Source organism: Sinocyclocheilus grahami, unplaced genomic scaffold (genome assembly GCF_001515645.1).
Source record: "Sinocyclocheilus grahami isolate Dianchi unplaced genomic scaffold, SAMN03320097.WGS_v1.1 scaffold123.1, whole genome shotgun sequence".
Lineage (NCBI taxonomy): Eukaryota > Metazoa > Chordata > Actinopteri > Cypriniformes > Cyprinidae > Sinocyclocheilus > Sinocyclocheilus grahami.
In genome coordinates, this window is record NW_015505302.1 from 1,268,829 (window position 1) to 1,287,448 (window position 18,620).

An 18,620-nucleotide genomic window follows, 5' to 3' on the forward strand; every position below is an offset into this window, starting at 1 on the left:
AGTAGTAGTAGTAGTAGTAGTAGTCTATCATTTTTAGGAATTCTAAATAAATTATTTAAATTCTAAATAATTTATTTATAATATTTTAATTATATAATTTACATATGTGACCCTGGACCACAAAACCAAAAAAAGTCTTAAAAAGAGATTTGATGTTTATCTGCTTACCCCCAGGGCATCTAAGATGTAGAACACAAACGAAGATTTTCAACTCAAACCGTTGTAGTCTGTCAGTCTTATAATAGAAGTGAATGGGAATCACGGCTTTGAGTGTCAAAAAAACTGAGCACATTCGCATCTTCTTCAGCCGGCGTGTGATGCATCTTATTCTTCTTCTTGCTTTACGGCAGATAGCAGACTTATAAGTGCATTACCGCCACCCATCTCTCAAAATGAACCATTGACACTCCTAACTGAGATTGTAGATAGAGTGTCAAGTGTCCATTTGAGAGATATGTAGCGGTAATGCACTTATAAGTCTGCGATCCGCCGTAAAGCAAGAAGAAGAAACGTCTCCTTTAGCTATATTTTCCATGTGACATTTTGGTTTAGTTATGCACCATCTAATCAGCTTCAAATGCAAAAATGCCTGTTGAGTAAAATAACTCATGCAAAGATTCAGAACCAGTGAATCTCCTATCTGTGGAGTTTATCTCAGAGTAAACCTGTACCTGCAGTACTTAAAGTGACCCTATCATGCCATTTCGAATACTGCCTTTCATGCAGTAATGTAGCTGTATGTGAATGTAAACGATCTGCAAAATTGAAAAGTGGAAAGAGCATAAATAAAGTTAGTCTCCCAAAAGAAAGAATATACTCTGAACAGCCTAAACGAGTCCTCAGTTATTCGAATCCCAGTTCCGTAACAGCTAACACATTTGCTTAATGCCCGCCTACATTTTACGTTTGTTTTACGTTGTCTCTCCTGAAACTCCGCAGTGTCTGTGTGGATAGATTATATACAGAAAGCGAGCAAAGAGCGCTCCCTTTATAATCAAACTCTCATTAATTTGAGCTGCAGTGCGAATGGCTACAATACTCAATGTTGCAAATCACTCTGTAAATAGAAACCTTTGACAGTCTTCAGACCGCAGAGCATGAACAACTAAGCACAGGACTGTTTGAAAGCAACTGCCTATCAGCAGGTACCGAACGGAGTCGAAGTAGTCTTGGATATTGGACCCGCAGTCCACCCGTGCCTACTGATTCCACGATCTGCACCAGTTATGGTTCGCTTGCAGGACTCTGGTTTCTCTTACAGCTCACTTAGTATCACAGTACTACCTGGTACATGTTGAGGACTTGCTGGTCTTTGTGGTCGTCATGTTGGTCCAGTCTCTTTTGCAGCAGCTGAGCTCTGTCCTTCACCCTACACAAGAGCTGACAACGCAACAAAACAGACACGAGCCAATCAGAACATGCCTCCAATGTCCTCTGGCCAATCAAAGCTTGAGCTGACATCACTTCCTACCTTCTTTAACAGACTGACAGTCTGCTGTCTGACTCCTGGTGACTGACTGTTTAGATTAAAGGGCAGGAAGTAGCAGATTAGCTCTATTTCCTGTCTGGACAGTGTTTCCGTGCTGCGATGGCTCTCACATATCAAACCCAGAGCATCCATTCGCACCTGAATTCACATAAACAGCCTTCATTTCCCTTTGTGTTATCGATATTACCCGATTTAACATGTCAGACGTTAATTATTAAAGGTTCAGTTAAGTAAATAATTCAGTTAATATAATGCAGTTCCAGTTTACCTGATCGTGTTTGTGCACCAGAGCCTGTCGCTTTAGTGGGAGCGGCACCAGGCCACCCCACAATTCTTCCTCCACAGACTTGAGAACACCCTGAGACCGGGCGGCACGCAGACACGTCATCAGAGCCCCCAACATACCTCTGCTGCCAGCTTACCCCGAGGAACCAACACTTAACAAAAAAAATCTATAAAATTTTTCTTTCTATAATTCAATAAAAATATTTTCTAAAAATATTCCACACTCAAATGCCCCAAAATTATTTATACACATATATACACCGATGAATACTGCAAACATCTGAAACTGCAAAAAAATAAATAATAATAAATTAGATATAAAAATAATATAATTAAATTAGATAAAAAATGAAATTAAATAAAAAGAATAATAAAATTAAATAAAAATGTATGATTACAATTTCTGTAAATTAGTTTAACGTGTCTGTTTCAATCTCTAAGCATCATCATTCTTAAACTAAAATGTAGTATCAATATTACATAAATTATAAATTATTATGCATTGCTATTTTGGAGATAAAAATGATTTGATCATTCTTTCTTGAGTTCATTTAGTGATAAACATGGTTCCGAGGCAGCTTTACAGAAAATAAATTAATAAATACGTTAAATAAATCTTACCGCTGCTTAAGAAACATTGCTATTATTATAAATTGCAAAAACATTTTTGTGAATTCATATATATATATATAATGAAAGTCTGTTCATAAGAACAATCAAAAATAAAAATCTTTCGTAACATTATAATGTCTTCACTGCACATACACAAGACCCTTACCCTCTGTGCAAGTCGGCATCTCCTGCAGGGCCTGTACCATGTGGCTAAGGCTGGAGGGGTTGCAGCGTAGCAGTTTGGGCAGAAAGTAGTCAAGCATATAAGTTGTTTGATCCAATCGAGCTGTGCACAGTACCTGCAGCAGAGGCCTCACCCAAACTTCATGCCACCCATCTATCCAGACATCCCCATCCCTAAACCGGGCACACAACTGGGCTTTATGTCTGACAAGCTTCTCCAGAAGGTCGCTGGCATATGGTTCCATCGTCCGATCCCCCATCAGACCCAGCAGTCTGGATGGCAGTCCACCATCAAGCTTGAGTAGATACTCTGCGCCGAAGTGCTCCTCCATGCAGGCCAGTGTGCCATACTTCCCTTTCATATGCCACTCCAGTGCTAGAAGGTCCCGGGAGAGCTGGGTGATGTAAGGGTCGCTGGTGGGATCGGACTTGTGGTCGCTGCAGTGCTGGTGGAGCGTGAGGAGGTTCTGGAACAAGGAGCGCGTCTGGTGCCGAACTCCATCCAGCGGGTGCTCCCAGTGGGCATAAATGTGGTGGTGAAGGCGTGCGATTAGAGGAGAGCCTCCAACCAGAGACAAGCGAAGAAGAGGGGGACACATGTCCACCTGGTCGCAGTCAACCGCAGCTCCACTCCAAAGTGTCAAAACTCGAGCCACTACCATCACGACTCCTTCACTCTGAGAGAGAGATTCATGTCAGAGAGTAGTTCAAATGGAAATCCAAGCTGATCAACTTCAAAATGAACTAAAAACAGCAGTACAATGTGAATTAGGGGATGAATTTAGAGATGCAACTTACTTTGAGAGTAAAACAAAATGTGAAAAAATGCATTTAATTACCCTTTCATTTTGCTTTCTCACAACAGATATTGAGAAATCATGGATATTTTTCCCAATGACAGTCATTTTTACCTATATTACATGTGAAGAGAAAATACTACTTTGAAATTAGACCTTTTACCTTATAACATAAAATGGTCGCTAAAAAAAAAAAAAAAAATAGTTTTTAACATGGTTTATATCGTGTCTTTCTAGGGAGTTTCTTATTTCCTGTCACTTTTTATCTTGCTCTGTAAATATTTACTGTAATGCAGCTTCAGAATTTTTTGTGAAAAACTCTGCACGAAAGACAAATATACACTACCGTTTCTCAGTATTTTTCTAAATTCTTTTAATACTTTCAACTGTCAGCAAGGATGATTTAAATTGATCAAAAGTGACAGTGAACATATTTATAATATTACAAAAGTTAAAAAATGCTGTTCTTTGAACTATTTGTTCATCAAAGAATATTCTTTAAAAAAACAACACAGTTTACACAATAAATATCAAGCAGCACAACTCTTTTCAGCAGTTGATGATAACTGATAATAAGAACATTTATAATACAACTTTTCCCAGCATATTATAATGATTTATGAAGGATCATGTGACACTGAAGACTGGAGTAATGATGCTGAAAATTCAGTTTTGCATCACACATTTTAAAATTAATTAAAATAGAAAACAGCTATTTTAAATTGTAATAAATGTCACAATATTACTGTTTTTTCTGTATTTTTGATCAAATAAATGCAACCTTGGTGACCATAAGAGACTTCTTTCAGAAACTTTTTTTTAATCTTACAGACCCGGAACTTTTAAAAGATAGTACCGGTATATAAAAAAAAATGTATAGAAAATGTTTCTTGTTCAAGTTTTGTATGTTCTTTGTGTGAATGCGTTTGGTATTCAGTACCTTGTATCTAGAGACAGGAGCACTTCAGGTATGAGCAGCAGCAGTTTCTCAGCCTGTGGACCGAGAGTTCTTCCTCTCCAGCTGAGCATAGCCAGAGCTCCATGACTTACATACAGAGCCACAGCTGCAGGCTTGCTGCTCTCATACATGCCTGCGCAGCTCTGTCTCAGCCATTGGGTGGCGATGCTGCCTGCATCCACCGAACACTGCAGGAGACCCTCAACCTAGAAACACATTCCCCACTTAACAGCGCTTCCACAGTCAGGAATAGGTTCAAATGCAGCTGAAGTTGAGACAAGGTACAGAATAAGCTTCTTCAGTGGTGGTGCTTGACGAGGCTATAGCCCCATAAGAAACTTGCTTAGCCCCGGCACAGCCCCCCAAGGATTTCCTAATGATGTTCGTGTTTTTTGGATCATGTGACACTGAAGACTGGAGTAATGATGCTGAAAATTCAGTTTTGCATCACACATTTTAAAATTAATTAAAATAGAAAACAGCTATTTTAAATTGTAATAAAATGTCACAATATTACTGTTTTTTCTGTATTTTTGATCAAATAAATGCAACCTTGGTGACCATAAGAGACTTCTTTCAGAAACTTTTTTTTAATCTTACAGACCCGGAACTTTTAAAAGATAGTACCGGTATATAAAAAAAAATGTATAGAAAATGTTTCTTGTTCAAGTTTTGTATGTTCTTTGTGTGAATGCGTTTGGTATTCAGTACCTTGTATCTAGAGACAGGAGCACTTCAGGTATGAGCAGCAGCAGTTTCTCAGCCTGTGGACCGAGAGTTCTTCCTCTCCAGCTGAGCATAGCCAGAGCTCCATGACTTACATACAGAGCCACAGCTGCAGGCTTGCTGCTCTCATACATGCCTGCGCAGCTCTGTCTCAGCCATTGGGTGGCGATGCTGCCTGCATCCACCGAACACTGCAGGAGACCCTCAACCTAGAAACACATTCCCCACTTAACAGCGCTTCCACAGTCAGGAATAGGTTCAAATGCAGCTGAAGTTGAGACAAGGTACAGAATAAGCTTCTTCAGTGGTGGTGCTTGACGAGGCTATAGCCCCATAAGAAACTTGCTTAGCCCCGGCACAGCCCCCCAAGGATTTCCTAATGATGTTCGTGTTTTTTGGTGTCACTTTCATTAACATTGAAAAATAAACATTAAAAACCTAAATAAAATAGTGCCTAATATGTGCCCTATAAACAATTGATATTATGGGGGAGGGGTCAAGCAACACAAGCAAGCTACAAGAGTTATGCCGGTGAACGTCAGTAAATTCACTATAGAGAATGTGAAAGTAAAAAAAACTGACGGAGCTTTCTAACGCTGCATTAACAGCGCATATCTCCGAGACAACGAGAGACGAAACTACTTCAACATATATTCGACATACTATCATAACAAAATTAACAATTCGTCTAACTCTCGCATGCTCTTTAAAACATTGTCCTCCCTCCTTTGACCTCCTCCTCCCCCTCCTTCATCAACTCTTAACAGCTGACGACTTTGTCACATTCTTCTTTAATAAAATTAAAACCATCAGTGCACAATTTTCCACACCACAATCTGTCAAGCACATCTTACCAGCAAACATACACTCGTTCACATCCTTCACTTCACTCTCTGAGGCAGAAGTCTCCAAACTCATCCTTTCTAATCATCCTACTACTTGTCCACTTGATCCTATTCCATCTCATCTTTTTCAAGCCATTTCTCCTACAGTTGTACCTGCACTCACTCACATCATTAACACATCCCTTCACACTGGTGTTTTTCCCTCAGCATTTAGACAGGCTTGTATAATCCCATTACTTAAGAAACTCACCCTTAACCCATCTCTTTTAGAGAACTACAGACTGGTTTCCCTTCTTCCTTTCATTGCAAAAACACTTGAACGAGCTGTGTTTAACCAAGTCTCTGCCTTTCTCACACACAGAACAACCTCCTCAACAGCAACCAGTCTGGTTTCAGAAGTGGGCATTCAACAGAGACTGCTTTGCTCTCAGTTGTTGAAGTCCTAAGACTGGCAAGAGCGGATTCCAAATCTTCAATACATATCTTGCTGGAACTGTCCGCTGCATTTGACACGTTAACCACCTGATCATCCTTTCAAACCTATTGGCAAAAGGCATCTCAGGAACCACACTCCAGTGGTTTGAGTCTTATTTCTCAGATAGTTCCTTCAAGATATCTTGGAGAGGTGAGGTGTCCAAGTCACAACAGCTAACTACTGGGGTGCCTCAGGGCTCAGTTCTTGGACCACTTCTCTTCTCCGTCTACATGGCATCACTATGTTCTATCATTCAGAAACATGGCTTTTCATATCACTGCTATGCTGATGATACTCAACTCTACCTCTCGTTCCATCCTGATGATCCGACGATAGCTTAGAAACACATTCCCCACTTAACAGCGCTTCCACAGTCAGGAATAGGTTCAAATGCAGCTGAAGTTGAGACAAGGTACAGAATAAGCTTCTTCAGTGGTGGTGCTTGACGAGGCTATAGCCCCATAAGAAACTTGCTTAGCCCCGGCACAGCCCCCCAAGGATTTCCTAATGATGTTCGTGTTTTTTGGTGTCACTTTCATTAACATTGAAAAATAAACATTAAAAACCTAAATAAAATAGTGCCTAATATGTGCCCTATAAACAATTGATATTATGGGGGAGGGGTCAAGCAACACAAGCAAGCTACAAGAGTTATGCCGGTGAACGTCAGTAAATTCACTATAGAGAATGTGAAAGTAAAAAAAACTGACGGAGCTTTCTAACGCTGCATTAACAGCGCATATCTCCGAGACAACGAGAGACGAAACTACTTCAACATATATTCGACATACTATCATAACAAAATTAACAATTCGTCTAACTCTCGCATGCTCTTTAAAACATTGTCCTCCCTCCTTTGACCTCCTCCTCCCCCTCCTTCATCAACTCTTAACAGCTGACGACTTTGTCACATTCTTCTTTAATAAAATTAAAACCATCAGTGCACAATTTTCCACACCACAATCTGTCAAGCACATCTTACCAGCAAACATACACTCGTTCACATCCTTCACTTCACTCTCTGAGGCAGAAGTCTCCAAACTCATCCTTTCTAATCATCCTACTACTTGTCCACTTGATCCTATTCCATCTCATCTTTTTCAAGCCATTTCTCCTACAGTTGTACCTGCACTCACTCACATCATTAACACATCCCTTCACACTGGTGTTTTTCCCTCAGCATTTAGACAGGCTTGTATAATCCCATTACTTAAGAAACTCACCCTTAACCCATCTCTTTTAGAGAACTACAGACTGGTTTCCCTTCTTCCTTTCATTGCAAAAACACTTGAACGAGCTGTGTTTAACCAAGTCTCTGCCTTTCTCACACACAGAACAACCTCCTCAACAGCAACCAGTCTGGTTTCAGAAGTGGGCATTCAACAGAGACTGCTTTGCTCTCAGTTGTTGAAGTCCTAAGACTGGCAAGAGCGGATTCCAAATCTTCAATACATATCTTGCTGGAACTGTCCGCTGCATTTGACACGTTAACCACCTGATCATCCTTTCAAACCTATTGGCAAAAGGCATCTCAGGAACCACACTCCAGTGGTTTGAGTCTTATTTCTCAGATAGTTCCTTCAAGATATCTTGGAGAGGTGAGGTGTCCAAGTCACAACAGCTAACTACTGGGGTGCCTCAGGGCTCAGTTCTTGGACCACTTCTCTTCTCCGTCTACATGGCATCACTATGTTCTATCATTCAGAAACATGGCTTTTCATATCACTGCTATGCTGATGATACTCAACTCTACCTCTCGTTCCATCCTGATGATCCGACGATAGCTACTCGCATCTCAGCTTATCTAAAAGACATTTCTTGCTGGATGAAGGACCACCACCTTCAACTCAACCTTGCCAAGACAGAACTGCTGAAACTGAAATGAACAGAATCGTTTAATCACAATTTCACCATCCAGTTAGGCTCATCAACCATAACTCCTTCAAAAACAGCCAGAAACCTTGGAGTTATGATTGATGATCAGCTGACTTTCTCAGACCACACTGCTAAAACTGGTCCTGAAGATTTGCTTTATTCAACATCAAGAAGAGCAGGCCCTTTCTTTTGAAACATGCTTCACAACTCCTTGTTCAAGCTCTTGTTCTGTCCAGGCTGGACTATTGCAATGCTCTCTTGGGAGGTCTTTCAGCAAGTTCTTTCAAACCTTTACAATTAATCCAGAACGCGGCAGCAAGATTAATTTTTAACAAGCCAAAAAGAATGCACATCACACCTCTGTTTTTCAGTTTGCACTGGCTACCAGTAGCTGCTCGCATAAAATTCAAGGCATTAATGTTTGCCTACAAAACCACCACTGGCTCTGCACCCCTTTACCTAAATGCATTACTTCAAACGTATGTGCCCTCTAGAAGCTTGCATTCTGCAAGTGAATGGCGCTTTATTGTGCCATCCCAAAGAGGCACAAAATCACTTTCTCAGATTTTTAACTTAAATGTTCCCTCCTGGCGGAATGACCTGCCCAACTCAGTCCGAGCAGCTGAGTCTTTAACCATCTTCAAGAATTGGCTAAAAACACATCCGTTCCATCTTTATTTGACCCTCTAACTCTAGCAATCTCTATTCTTTATAAAAAAATTAATAAAAATAGTGTCCCTTTTAGACTTGCACTCTATTTATTTACTAACTGCTTGTTTTCTTAAAAAAAAAAAAAACTAACACTTGCTTCTCTAATCTTTTGCATTCTATCTATTTGTTTTCTTTTTATTTATTATACAATTATAATTCTTACTTCCTTATTTCTGATGACTTCTGATTAACAAAAGCAAAAAAGGCCTCTAACACTAACTTGCTCTATTCTTTTTCTATTCTATCGGTTTTCTTTTTATTTATTATATGATTACAAAAAAAACTTGCTACGTGTACTGCATTAAGCTACCTGAGACTTGTTTATTTTGATTGCTTACATTGTCCTCATTTGTAAGTCGCTTCGGATAAAAGCGTCTGCTAATTGTCTAAATGCAAATGTAAATATGCTGATAACGGTATATAACTGTCTTAAATTGTTCCCTTAATATTTCTCTTGTATAGTGAAAAACACGATAAGAAACGTATTTCGTGTTAAACAGGTTGTTTTTGAAAATCGGTGCACAAAATAAAGCTGCTCTTAATTTTCATTTATGACTGCAGTGTTAATAATTGTAATTATATGCCCATAATTCATTACATAAATTAATAGACCTGTTTAAAAAATAAAACTTTTCAAAACTATTTTCAATGAGGAGTAAGCTAACAGCCTAAACTTTAATTATCCTCACAGCGCGCCATGCTTTGATGCGCTGTGAAATTATTGTGGGGCAATAATTTCATGTAATTCAATAATAAAATTAACCTAATAATAATAATAATAGACCTAATAAGAAGAAGAATGTAACAGGCCTACATTAATAGGAAATGCTAAACGTCGACACATGATACAACGCATCTCAGCACGGGGAGGTTATCGCGCGGCCCCACAGTAGTGCGTGCCCGTCCGCTATGCCACTGTGTTGAAATAGTTGTATGACTTGCACTTTATCTATTGTAAAAAAAAAAAGGTTAGAATTTACCATGTTTTCCTGCCAGTTGGCACTGAGAGTGACTGACACTTGATGGTCAGAAAAAAAAAATGACTAAATAGATGTGTAAAAAAATAAATACATAAAAGAAAATAAAACAATAAAAAAAAAAAGAAAAAAAATCCCTACTTTCTCTCTTGTCAATGTGCGTTCATAAATTATATTAATTTGTAAGTGTCATATTTGGCAGTTGGCATTAGAAGTTATATTACTAATAACAGTGGCATATGAGAAATTTAATATACCACAGAAAAAAATATATAAAATTTGCCTTTTTCGAAGCTGCTGTATAACACAAGGTGGCTGAATTTGCATGCTATTTAGATAGCTGAAGCTTATATGCGTTCATTACTTTCACTCAATTTATTTAGTTTTTTAGCACCCCCTCTGAACTGTTAAGCCCCCCCTTACCACCCCCCACATGAGCTTCTGGGATGAAGGGAACGCTCACTTACAGGTACATCATCTCCGTTCCCCATAATAGATCTAATGAGCAAAACAACAGCCATCCCAGCAGTGCTCTGGACCGTCTGAACACAATTCTTCTAAACGGGAAAAGAACTTAAATATAATACAAAATACATACAGAAATAACAGCATATATATATATATATATGCACATACATACATACATACATACATACATACATATATATATATATATCTGAAGAATATGGTGGTCTTACCATCAGTCAAGATACATGTATAGCAGTTGACTAGTCCACTGAGAGCCTGACATAGATCAGACTGATCATTTGAAGCTGAAAGCACTGCGGTACTGATGGGTTCCTGAGATCTCTGAAACACCAGCATTGAGGCCTTCACCGCTGCCAGACAGGACTGCATCAGCTGAGCCTGGGCCACATGATGACTGGCCAGACCCCTGAACAACACATCAAATGTCAACAACAATAAACCATGTTACAGATAAGAGAAAGAAACATGTTACAAGAATTCTGGGTATTAGGAATTAGATGTCAACATTCTCGTCCATGTATACAGCACATTATACAATACAATATTGAACAGTTTACCTGTTCTGCTCCACATAATAATTAAAAGTCCTCTGGAAGAACTGGAGGACTATGAGAGAGAAAAAACCTTCTGTTAGCAAACGAAGAACACATTTCTCGCCTGTAAACCAAGCAGAACAATTTTAAAATACATTACACTGCAAGCACTATCACTTGGGGTCGGAAACATTTGATTTTTTTTATTTTAATACTCACCAAGGATGCATTTGACCAAAAAATACAGTAAAAACAGTAATATTACGAAAAAGTATTATAATTTAAAATAACCATTTTCTATTTTAATACATTTTAAAGTGCAATTTATTCCTGTGATGGTAAAGCTGAATTTTCAGCATCATTACGCCAGTCTTCTGTATCACATGATCCTTCAGAAATCATTCTAAAATGCTGATTGGATGTTCAAGAAACGTTTCTTATTGTTACCATCAATGTTGAAACTAGTTGTGTTGCCTAATAATTTTCTGGAAACTGTGATGTTTTTTTCTTCTTCTTAAAATATAGAAAAATAGAAAAGTTTAAAAGCACAGCGTTTATTTAAAATTCTAATATTTCTGTAATGGTAAAATCACAAAACGTTGTAATTATAAATGCATGCAGTGTCACTATTAATTAATGCATCCGTGGCTGATTAAAAGTATTAATTTCTTTAAAAAAAAAAAAAAAAAAAACAGATTCCAAAATTTTGAAGCAGTGTGTATGTGATATTATGATCAATTCTAATAAAATAACATCACTTAGACATACCGATTTTAAAGCCATCCAGACAGGCAGTGATGCTATCTGTTAAGTGTGAGCAGTGATCCGTGCTCGTAGAGGAGAGACAGGACGACAGGATCTCAGACAGACATCCAAGAGTCTGCTCCTGCAGCCAATCTGGACCACTACCTAGTGCACTGGTGGAGAAGAAAAAGATGACGCCAGTGTGTTGAACAGATAAATGTGCGCACAAAACCCCAAAAGTCAATATCTTCAAACGTGACAGCGAAATGTGGGTACTTTTAACCTTGCTACAGCTCTCTTAAAGGGATAGCTCACCCAAAAAATGAAAATTCTGTCCTCATTTACTCACCCTCAAGTAGTTTCAAACCTGTATGAATGTCTTTGTTCTGCAGAACACGAAGGGAGATATTCTGAAGAATGTGGGAAACCGAGCAGTTCTGGGGCACCATTGACTTCCGTAGTATTTTTTTCTCCTACTATGGAAGTCGATGGTGCCCCAAAACAGCCTGGTTACAAACTTTCTTCAAAATATCTCCCTTTCTGTTCGGCAGAACAAAGACATTTATACGGGTTTGGAACTACTTGAGGGTGAGTAAATGAGGACAGAATTTTCATTTTTGGGTGAACTATCGCTTTAAGTGGGTTCTTAGCTGGCAGTGTGGTAAAAAGAAAAGCTAGTGTGCTCAGGCAGTAAAGGACTCATAGGGGACTCATGCTTTCTCAACTGCTCCAACAGGAAACCTGCCTGCAGTCAACATACAAACCAATTAATTAAAAAGTGATTACATTCAGTATAATTCAGTGAAGATCTATGATGAAGACTGTGATGCAGACCGACCTTAGAGCACCTGAGCGAGCTCTGTGGATCTGCTATCCCCATCCACAGACAGGGCATCTGAGAGAAGGCATGAGATATTACAGGAAACTATATGCACAAGCACAAAAAGTTGATTTCGGTCACTCACCTGTCAGGCTCTTCAGCTTGACAGCATCCAAAGCTACAGCCTCCACTTCAGGTGCTTTCTTCTTCACAACCATGACTAGACCCGAGACAAAACGCCAACTGCAGATGTGTGTCATAAATGAATTGTATAATTACTTCAAACGATCATACAACAACTGCAGAAGACCAACTTAAGGAGGTTATAGCAGCTCTGGCTCAACCTAATGTGATACCTAGTGCTAGTCACGTTACTGTTTCCTGCAGCTTTTTAAACTACATTCTCCTCCACACCGAACACGCCGCTTACCTACACATTCAAAACAGTCTGAGATATGAAAATATACTGCCACACCTTTGTAACAAAGCAGGAAGCGGTGAAAAAGGTCAATGCTACAAGAAGAAATAAGTATTTCCACAGCAACATAGCATACATTCTGAAGTCGCGCTGGAAGCCCGCCCAGCACAAATATGATTGGTTCAGGCACAGCACTTCTGATGCGTGATTGGTCCACGAAAAGTCAATCATTCATGACACCTAACCACACCTACAATGGTTTGATTGTGCTTGCTCGTAAAAACACGCCCCCGGTCCCGCCTACTTCCACAGGACGATGCTGGAGTGAAAACTTTGAGCTAGACAACGGTCGCTCTTTATTTCATAATTAGGTCATTAGTGCAAAAACGACTGCGACGACACGGAGTATTATTTTTATTATGGTGATGAAAAGAGTGCCATCTTCAGCACTGTAACACAGATTCCCGGGTAAGCGTAACATCTTTAACTATTAACAAAAAAAGTATTGTTTATGTTTCTTGGCAAAGGGAATATAAAGAGTAACTTACTTAAATATACATTTTATATATATAATTATTCAAATAAGTGCATTAGTATATATATATATATATATATATATATATATATATATATATATATATAATGCACCCTGTTGATTACTTCAAAAGTGATTTTGAAAATGAAAGGCTTATTATTGAATACGTTTGAAATGCACTATTAATAGTTGATTTGATATAACTGAAACTCAGTTTGGTTCTGTATATTCTGTTCATTTTCATGAACACAAATCTATCACTAGCTGCGGTAGATAACACATAATGTACCCATAGACCATTTGAATCTAAATATTTTAGGTTGAAATGTTTATGTAATGCAGATAATGTTATGTTGAATCATTGTGTGTTTTGCTCTGCATTAGACTCCTTCTAGTCCCTGAGATGGAGATTCATACCTGGTCCCAACTGTGCAATTCACAACATAAATGTTCTATGTGTACCATATTGGAGACCTCTTAACTAAACATGTATTTATACTTTTAATGGTTATGAAGAGAGCATTTTAATCTCATTACCTTCCTGATCTTCTACTGTATGTACTTGTATACACTTCTAGATCTAGACTTAATGACCCTGTTATTGGTTCACTTTCCCTAACTTTTCCTCATAAGGAGGTTGTTCCACTGTAAAACATGTTTTTATCCACATTGGTTGAGATTCAACCCCTCAGTGTTATTTACCAGAATGCACCCTGTTGATTACTTCAAAAGTGATTTTGAAAATGAAAGGCTTATTATTGAATACGTTTGAAATGCACTATTAATAGTTGATTTGATATAACTGAAACTCAGTTTGGTTCTGTATATTCTGTTCATTTTCATGAACACAAATCTATCACTAGCTGCGTTAGATAACACATAATGTACCCATAGACCATTTGAATCTAAATATTTTAGGTTGAAATGTTTATGTAATGCAGATAATGTTATGTTGAATCATTGTGTGTTTTGCTCTGCATTAGACTCCTTCTAGTCCTCAGATGGAGATTCATACCTGGTCCCAACTGTGCAATTCACAACATAAATGTTCTATGTGTACCATATTGGAGACCTCTTAACTAAACATGTATTTATACTTTTAATGGTTATGAAGAGAGCATTTTAATCTCATTACCTTCCTGATCTTCTACTGTATGTACTTGTATACACTTCTAGATCTAGACTTAATGACCCTGTTATTGGTTCACTTTCCCTAACTTTTCCTCATAAGGAGGTTGTTCCACTGTAAAACATGTTTTTATCCACATTGGTTGAGATTCAACCCCTCAGTGTTATTTACCAGAACAGCTTAATTGAGCTCAACACATGTTTACACTCTCTTTGTGCCCGTGCCAATGCTTTAATGAGAGCTTATTGTAACCAAGAGTTGTAGAGAAGTTGTAATGAAATGTGCTGTTGTGCTTTCCCCCACCTGCTTTACATCAGTTGACACATGTTTGTCATAATTAAAACTTTTATGATGGAAAAGTGTGATGATGGTGCATCAGTGCTGGCTGGTGGGGGTTTTTTTTTTTATTATAGTGGTGCTCAGTTTGTCCAGGGCTCTGCCTGTGGCCTCTCCGAGACCAATCATTTTCACTGCCTCTTTCTCCAACCAATACGGTTTCTTTCCAACTGATTAAAGTAAAAGTTTATCTCTGATATCAAGCATCTATGAACATTTCGGTTAATATCGACAGCTGGCATATGCCTGTATTAATCAGATTTCTGTGCAAGTTGTGAAAAGTCAAGCTGTGGAAGAAGCACATTTTCTAGACATTTTTGCTATTCATGATGATGATTATTTTGATGTGCTTTCCCAGTCTGTATTTCATCATGGGTCAAGGATGAATCACTCTTGAATTTTGTTTTGATATTGGTAATCAAATCACTGTTAATATTGCAACATTGTTGGTTGATGTGTAAGTATTTTAAGTACTTATTTGATGTAATTGAAGTACATTTTATAACCATTAGACGTCGTTTCAATGTTGTTTCAGGTTTGTTTTTTCATCACTGAAACAACCGATATTGCTTTTGCAATGTTGAAGGTCAGTCACACGCTGACTTGTTTGTTTGGCCATTATGTTTCCAATTTCCACGAATCATTTCAAACGGAGTTTCTGTGAACTAATTCATATACCTGATTCAGCAGTTAGTTTTCATCATCACAAAAATCAAGTCCCTTTCTGACATTTTTCATATACTGCAATGTTTCAGTAAAAATGCAGGCAGATAATTATGTCGATACATGCTTAAATAATTGTTAAATTGATTTTTACTGCAGTTTAGTTCTTGCATTTAAACGTTTAGAATCGAAATGCTCAGACAGCATTGCAATGTTTGTTCTGATGTTGCAAATGGGATCAGCATTCATTGATATTGCAATATTATTTTTACATCTTTTCAACATAAGGAAATAAACATTAATTTGTAAGTAATTTGTTAACTTTCTATATAAGCATTAAGCATTGTTTCAACATTTTTCAATGTTAAACAACAACTGACATCTATTTTTCAATGTTAAAATGTGGCTGGTTGGTCAAAATGATGGTTCCTAAGAGCAATTATAGAAATATCAAGATGCATATCAAATATCTTGAAGAGGCTGAAAAATATCAAGATATAATTGCTTTGCTATTTCACCCAGCTAGTCCTGCATCTGATTCATATTTAGTCTTATCTTCATTAGTATATCGTCTTGAGTGGTCTTCTACTACAAGCTCTGTGTGTCCATCTGCTTGGGTCTCATACTGTGTATGTGATGTGGCAGGGCCTGAGGGGTGACGGCATGGCGGAGGGCGATGAAAGCGCAGGCGGGGAGTGGAAAGAGAAGTACATGGCCCTCGAGGCCCTGCTCTTCAAGTTCCGTGGACAGATGAGCGTGATCCGAGAGCTCACGGCAGAAAAGGTTAGTCAAACACACTACGTCTCGGTCCCTGAGTCACTCGGCCTGCTGTTTACAGTGGTGCTCTCAGACCTTTAAAAATCATTCAATCAGACCGTATGCTGAGCAAATAAAACCGATCCTACCCTAGCCATATTTTATTAAAGTAATAACAGAACAGGCATATGATTTGTCTGCAACTGTCACCACCCCACTAATTCCTGTCTGTATTTTTATTGAGATACTCAATTGGAGGGAATTCTAGGAAAGGCAAAGAAGGCACCTATTAAAGTATTTGCTCATTTCCATGTTTGGTTTTCATTTCCACGAAAGAGTGTGTGTATATGCGTGCCATGGCCTATTTCTTTGGCCTATCTCGAGGGAGAGCAGATTAGAGGTTAATATAAACAGACGCTTGACCACAGGGCTCCAAACTGCTGCATTCTGGGAAAGCAGAATCTTCTTTGAATTACAGACTCGAGATGTATTCGGGTGCTTTAAATGTCTTGCCCTTGGGGAGAGGTCAAGTTTAGGAAATGTATATTCAGCTCAAGTGTTGTGATCATGCTCTTTCTTGAGCATTTTTAATGTTTGAGGTTCCAAAGTATTTTGTCTCTTTTCTGACTGAATCTAATACAGTTTTAACTGCCTCATCTTTCAACAATGGCCTCTTTGGGAAACCTGAATCACATAACCAAATAAGCTGAACCAAATAAATGTTATGGACATGTAAATATGGGGGCCATGTTATTTTTATTTGCTGGATGCTGGGGCTCATTCCAAACTTCCTCAGCCGTCTCAGGAAGAAGAGACGTTGATGTGCCTTCTTCAGCACTGCATCAGTGTGTGTAGACCATGTGAGATCTTTATTGATGTGAACGCCGAGGAACTTAAAGCTGTTTACCTGCTCCACAGGTGTCTTGTCGATGGTGATGGGTGTGTGTTCTCTGCTCTGTCTCCTGAAATCCACCTCAAGCTCCTTGGTCTTGTCGATGTTGAGTGAGAGATGGTTTTCCTGACACCATTTAGTCAGGGAGCTCACCTCCTCTCTGTAGGCCATCTCATCGTTGTCAGTGATCAGGCCTATCACCGTTGTGTCGTCAGCGAATTTGACGATGACGTTGGAGCTGTGTGTGGCTGCACAGTCATGTGTGTACAGGGAGTACAGGAGTGGGCTGAGGATACAGCCCTGAGGAGCACCAGTGTTGAGGGTCAGCGGGGATGAAGTATTGTTGCTCATTCTGACCACCTGACTTCTGCCTGTCAGGAAGTCCAGGATCCAGCTGCACAGAGATCTGTTTAGTCCCAGAGTCTGGAGCTTCACAACAAGTGTGGCAGGCACTATGGTATTAAATGCTGAGCTGTAGTCCACAAACAGCATTCTCACATAGGTGTTCTTATTTGGGAGAGGGCAGTGTGTAGAGTGAAAGCAATAGCATCGTCTGTGGAATGGTTGCTACGATATGCAAATTGTAGCGGATCCAGTGAAGTGAATCCAGTGAAATTAAGAGATACAGCTTCATGGAGAGATTTTTTGTGAATCCAGTGAACAACATACAGTTCTTGAAATTTCTGGAATCACAAAATGAATCATCAAATATTGTATTAGCAATAGGGGACATTTGAGTCAAAAAAAGTTTAGATCTACTACTTTTAAGTTTATCTGTAGGACAAAAAGCATTTTAGACCCCTCTACACATCAACACATGCTCTTTGAGCAGGTACTTATTTTGTAATTAATTACTTCAGAACCATGGAAAAAGTATGTTCTATACAGTATTAATGTGTGTAGTGTACGGATATGCCGGTATCCAGGGCCGTTTCTAGGCATAGGCGAGCTAGGCGGTCGCCTAGGGCGCCACCAGCTGAAGGGGCGCCAATGAGCGCACATACTGGCACTTTTAGCAGGGTTGTGATAAAGAGTGGCACGGTCACCCTGAAATATGACTGCCGCCCCCACTGGATCCCCCAACATTATTTGGCTAGAGTACTGTCAATCTGACGATGCCTGTATGCCACTAGATCAGAGTGCTGTCAATTGCTACCTGATTGTTGCATGCAAAGTTTGCATCTGGAGCGCTCAACAATGCCATTAGATCAGTGGGCTCTGTCAGTGCTTTGGCAAGATAACACTTTTTTTGCCATGCAATAAAGCTAAGTTCAAAGGCCAATTTAAAATATTGGTACAGTAAATAAAGTGCACAAAATCAGTATTTTGTTTAGGCAGTATTTGTGGCACATTTGTCCAAATATTTGTGGCA

At 38.9% G+C, this 18,620-nt stretch overlaps 4 protein-coding genes across 4 annotated transcripts in view; 1 reads left to right on the forward strand and 3 right to left on the reverse strand.

Moving 5' to 3' along the window:
• Positions 1 to 323, reverse strand: part of LOC107590014 (thyroid adenoma-associated protein homolog) — an 88,962-nt gene extending 88,639 nt beyond the window's left edge. Inside the window, 1 exon segment of the mRNA XM_016278611.1 lies at positions 291 to 323. Within this exon segment, the coding sequence (XP_016134097.1) occupies positions 291 to 323 (33 nt within the window).
• A 571-nt stretch (positions 324 to 894) lies between these two features.
• On the reverse strand, positions 895 to 4,542 carry LOC107590015 (thyroid adenoma-associated protein homolog). Its single transcript, XM_016278612.1, has 5 exons — positions 4,307 to 4,542; positions 2,553 to 3,246; positions 1,758 to 1,906; positions 1,472 to 1,627; positions 895 to 1,380 (listed from the first exon to the last, which is right to left on the reverse strand). The coding sequence occupies exons 2-5, from the start codon at positions 3,229 to 3,231 to the stop codon at positions 1,273 to 1,275; spliced, it is 1,092 nt and encodes a 363-aa protein (XP_016134098.1). The 5' UTR covers positions 3,232 to 3,246; positions 4,307 to 4,542; the 3' UTR covers positions 895 to 1,272.
• Positions 4,543 to 5,041: 499 nt separating this feature from the next.
• Positions 5,042 to 12,450, reverse strand: thada (THADA armadillo repeat containing; the record flags this gene model as incomplete). Its single annotated transcript, XM_071582395.1, is given in 8 exon segments — positions 5,042 to 5,259; positions 10,401 to 10,490; positions 10,632 to 10,828; positions 10,980 to 11,079; positions 11,724 to 11,872; positions 11,983 to 11,996; positions 12,333 to 12,390; positions 12,392 to 12,450. Coding segments are annotated over 7 exon segments (636 nt in total), but the record flags the coding sequence as incomplete, so codon positions are not given.
• A 3,027-nt stretch (positions 12,451 to 15,477) lies between these two features.
• Positions 15,478 to 18,620, forward strand: part of plekhh2 (pleckstrin homology domain containing, family H (with MyTH4 domain) member 2) — a 46,907-nt gene continuing 43,764 nt past the window's right edge. Inside the window, exons 1-2 of the mRNA XM_016278615.1 lie at positions 15,478 to 15,523; positions 16,246 to 16,383. Of these exons, the coding sequence (XP_016134101.1) occupies positions 15,515 to 15,523; positions 16,246 to 16,383 (147 nt within the window). The 5' untranslated portion in view covers positions 15,478 to 15,514. The remainder of the gene's footprint in view (positions 15,524 to 16,245; positions 16,384 to 18,620) is intronic.

What these genes read in the sequence shown, in the direction of transcription:
- LOC107590015 (XM_016278612.1), bottom strand. Translation starts at nt 3,231, where the DNA reads ATGGTAGTGGCTCGAGTTTTGACACTTTGGAGTGGAGCTGCGGTTGAC. An exon ending in GATGCCGACTTGCACAGAGG is followed by an intron (nt 1,907 to 2,552) that starts GTAAGGGTCTTG and finishes CCTCGGGGTAAG; the next exon opens with CTGGCAGCAGAGGTATGTTG. An exon ending in TGGTGCACAAACACGATCAG is followed by an intron (nt 1,628 to 1,757) that starts GTAAACTGGAAC and finishes ATGTGAATTCAG; the next exon opens with GTGCGAATGGATGCTCTGGG.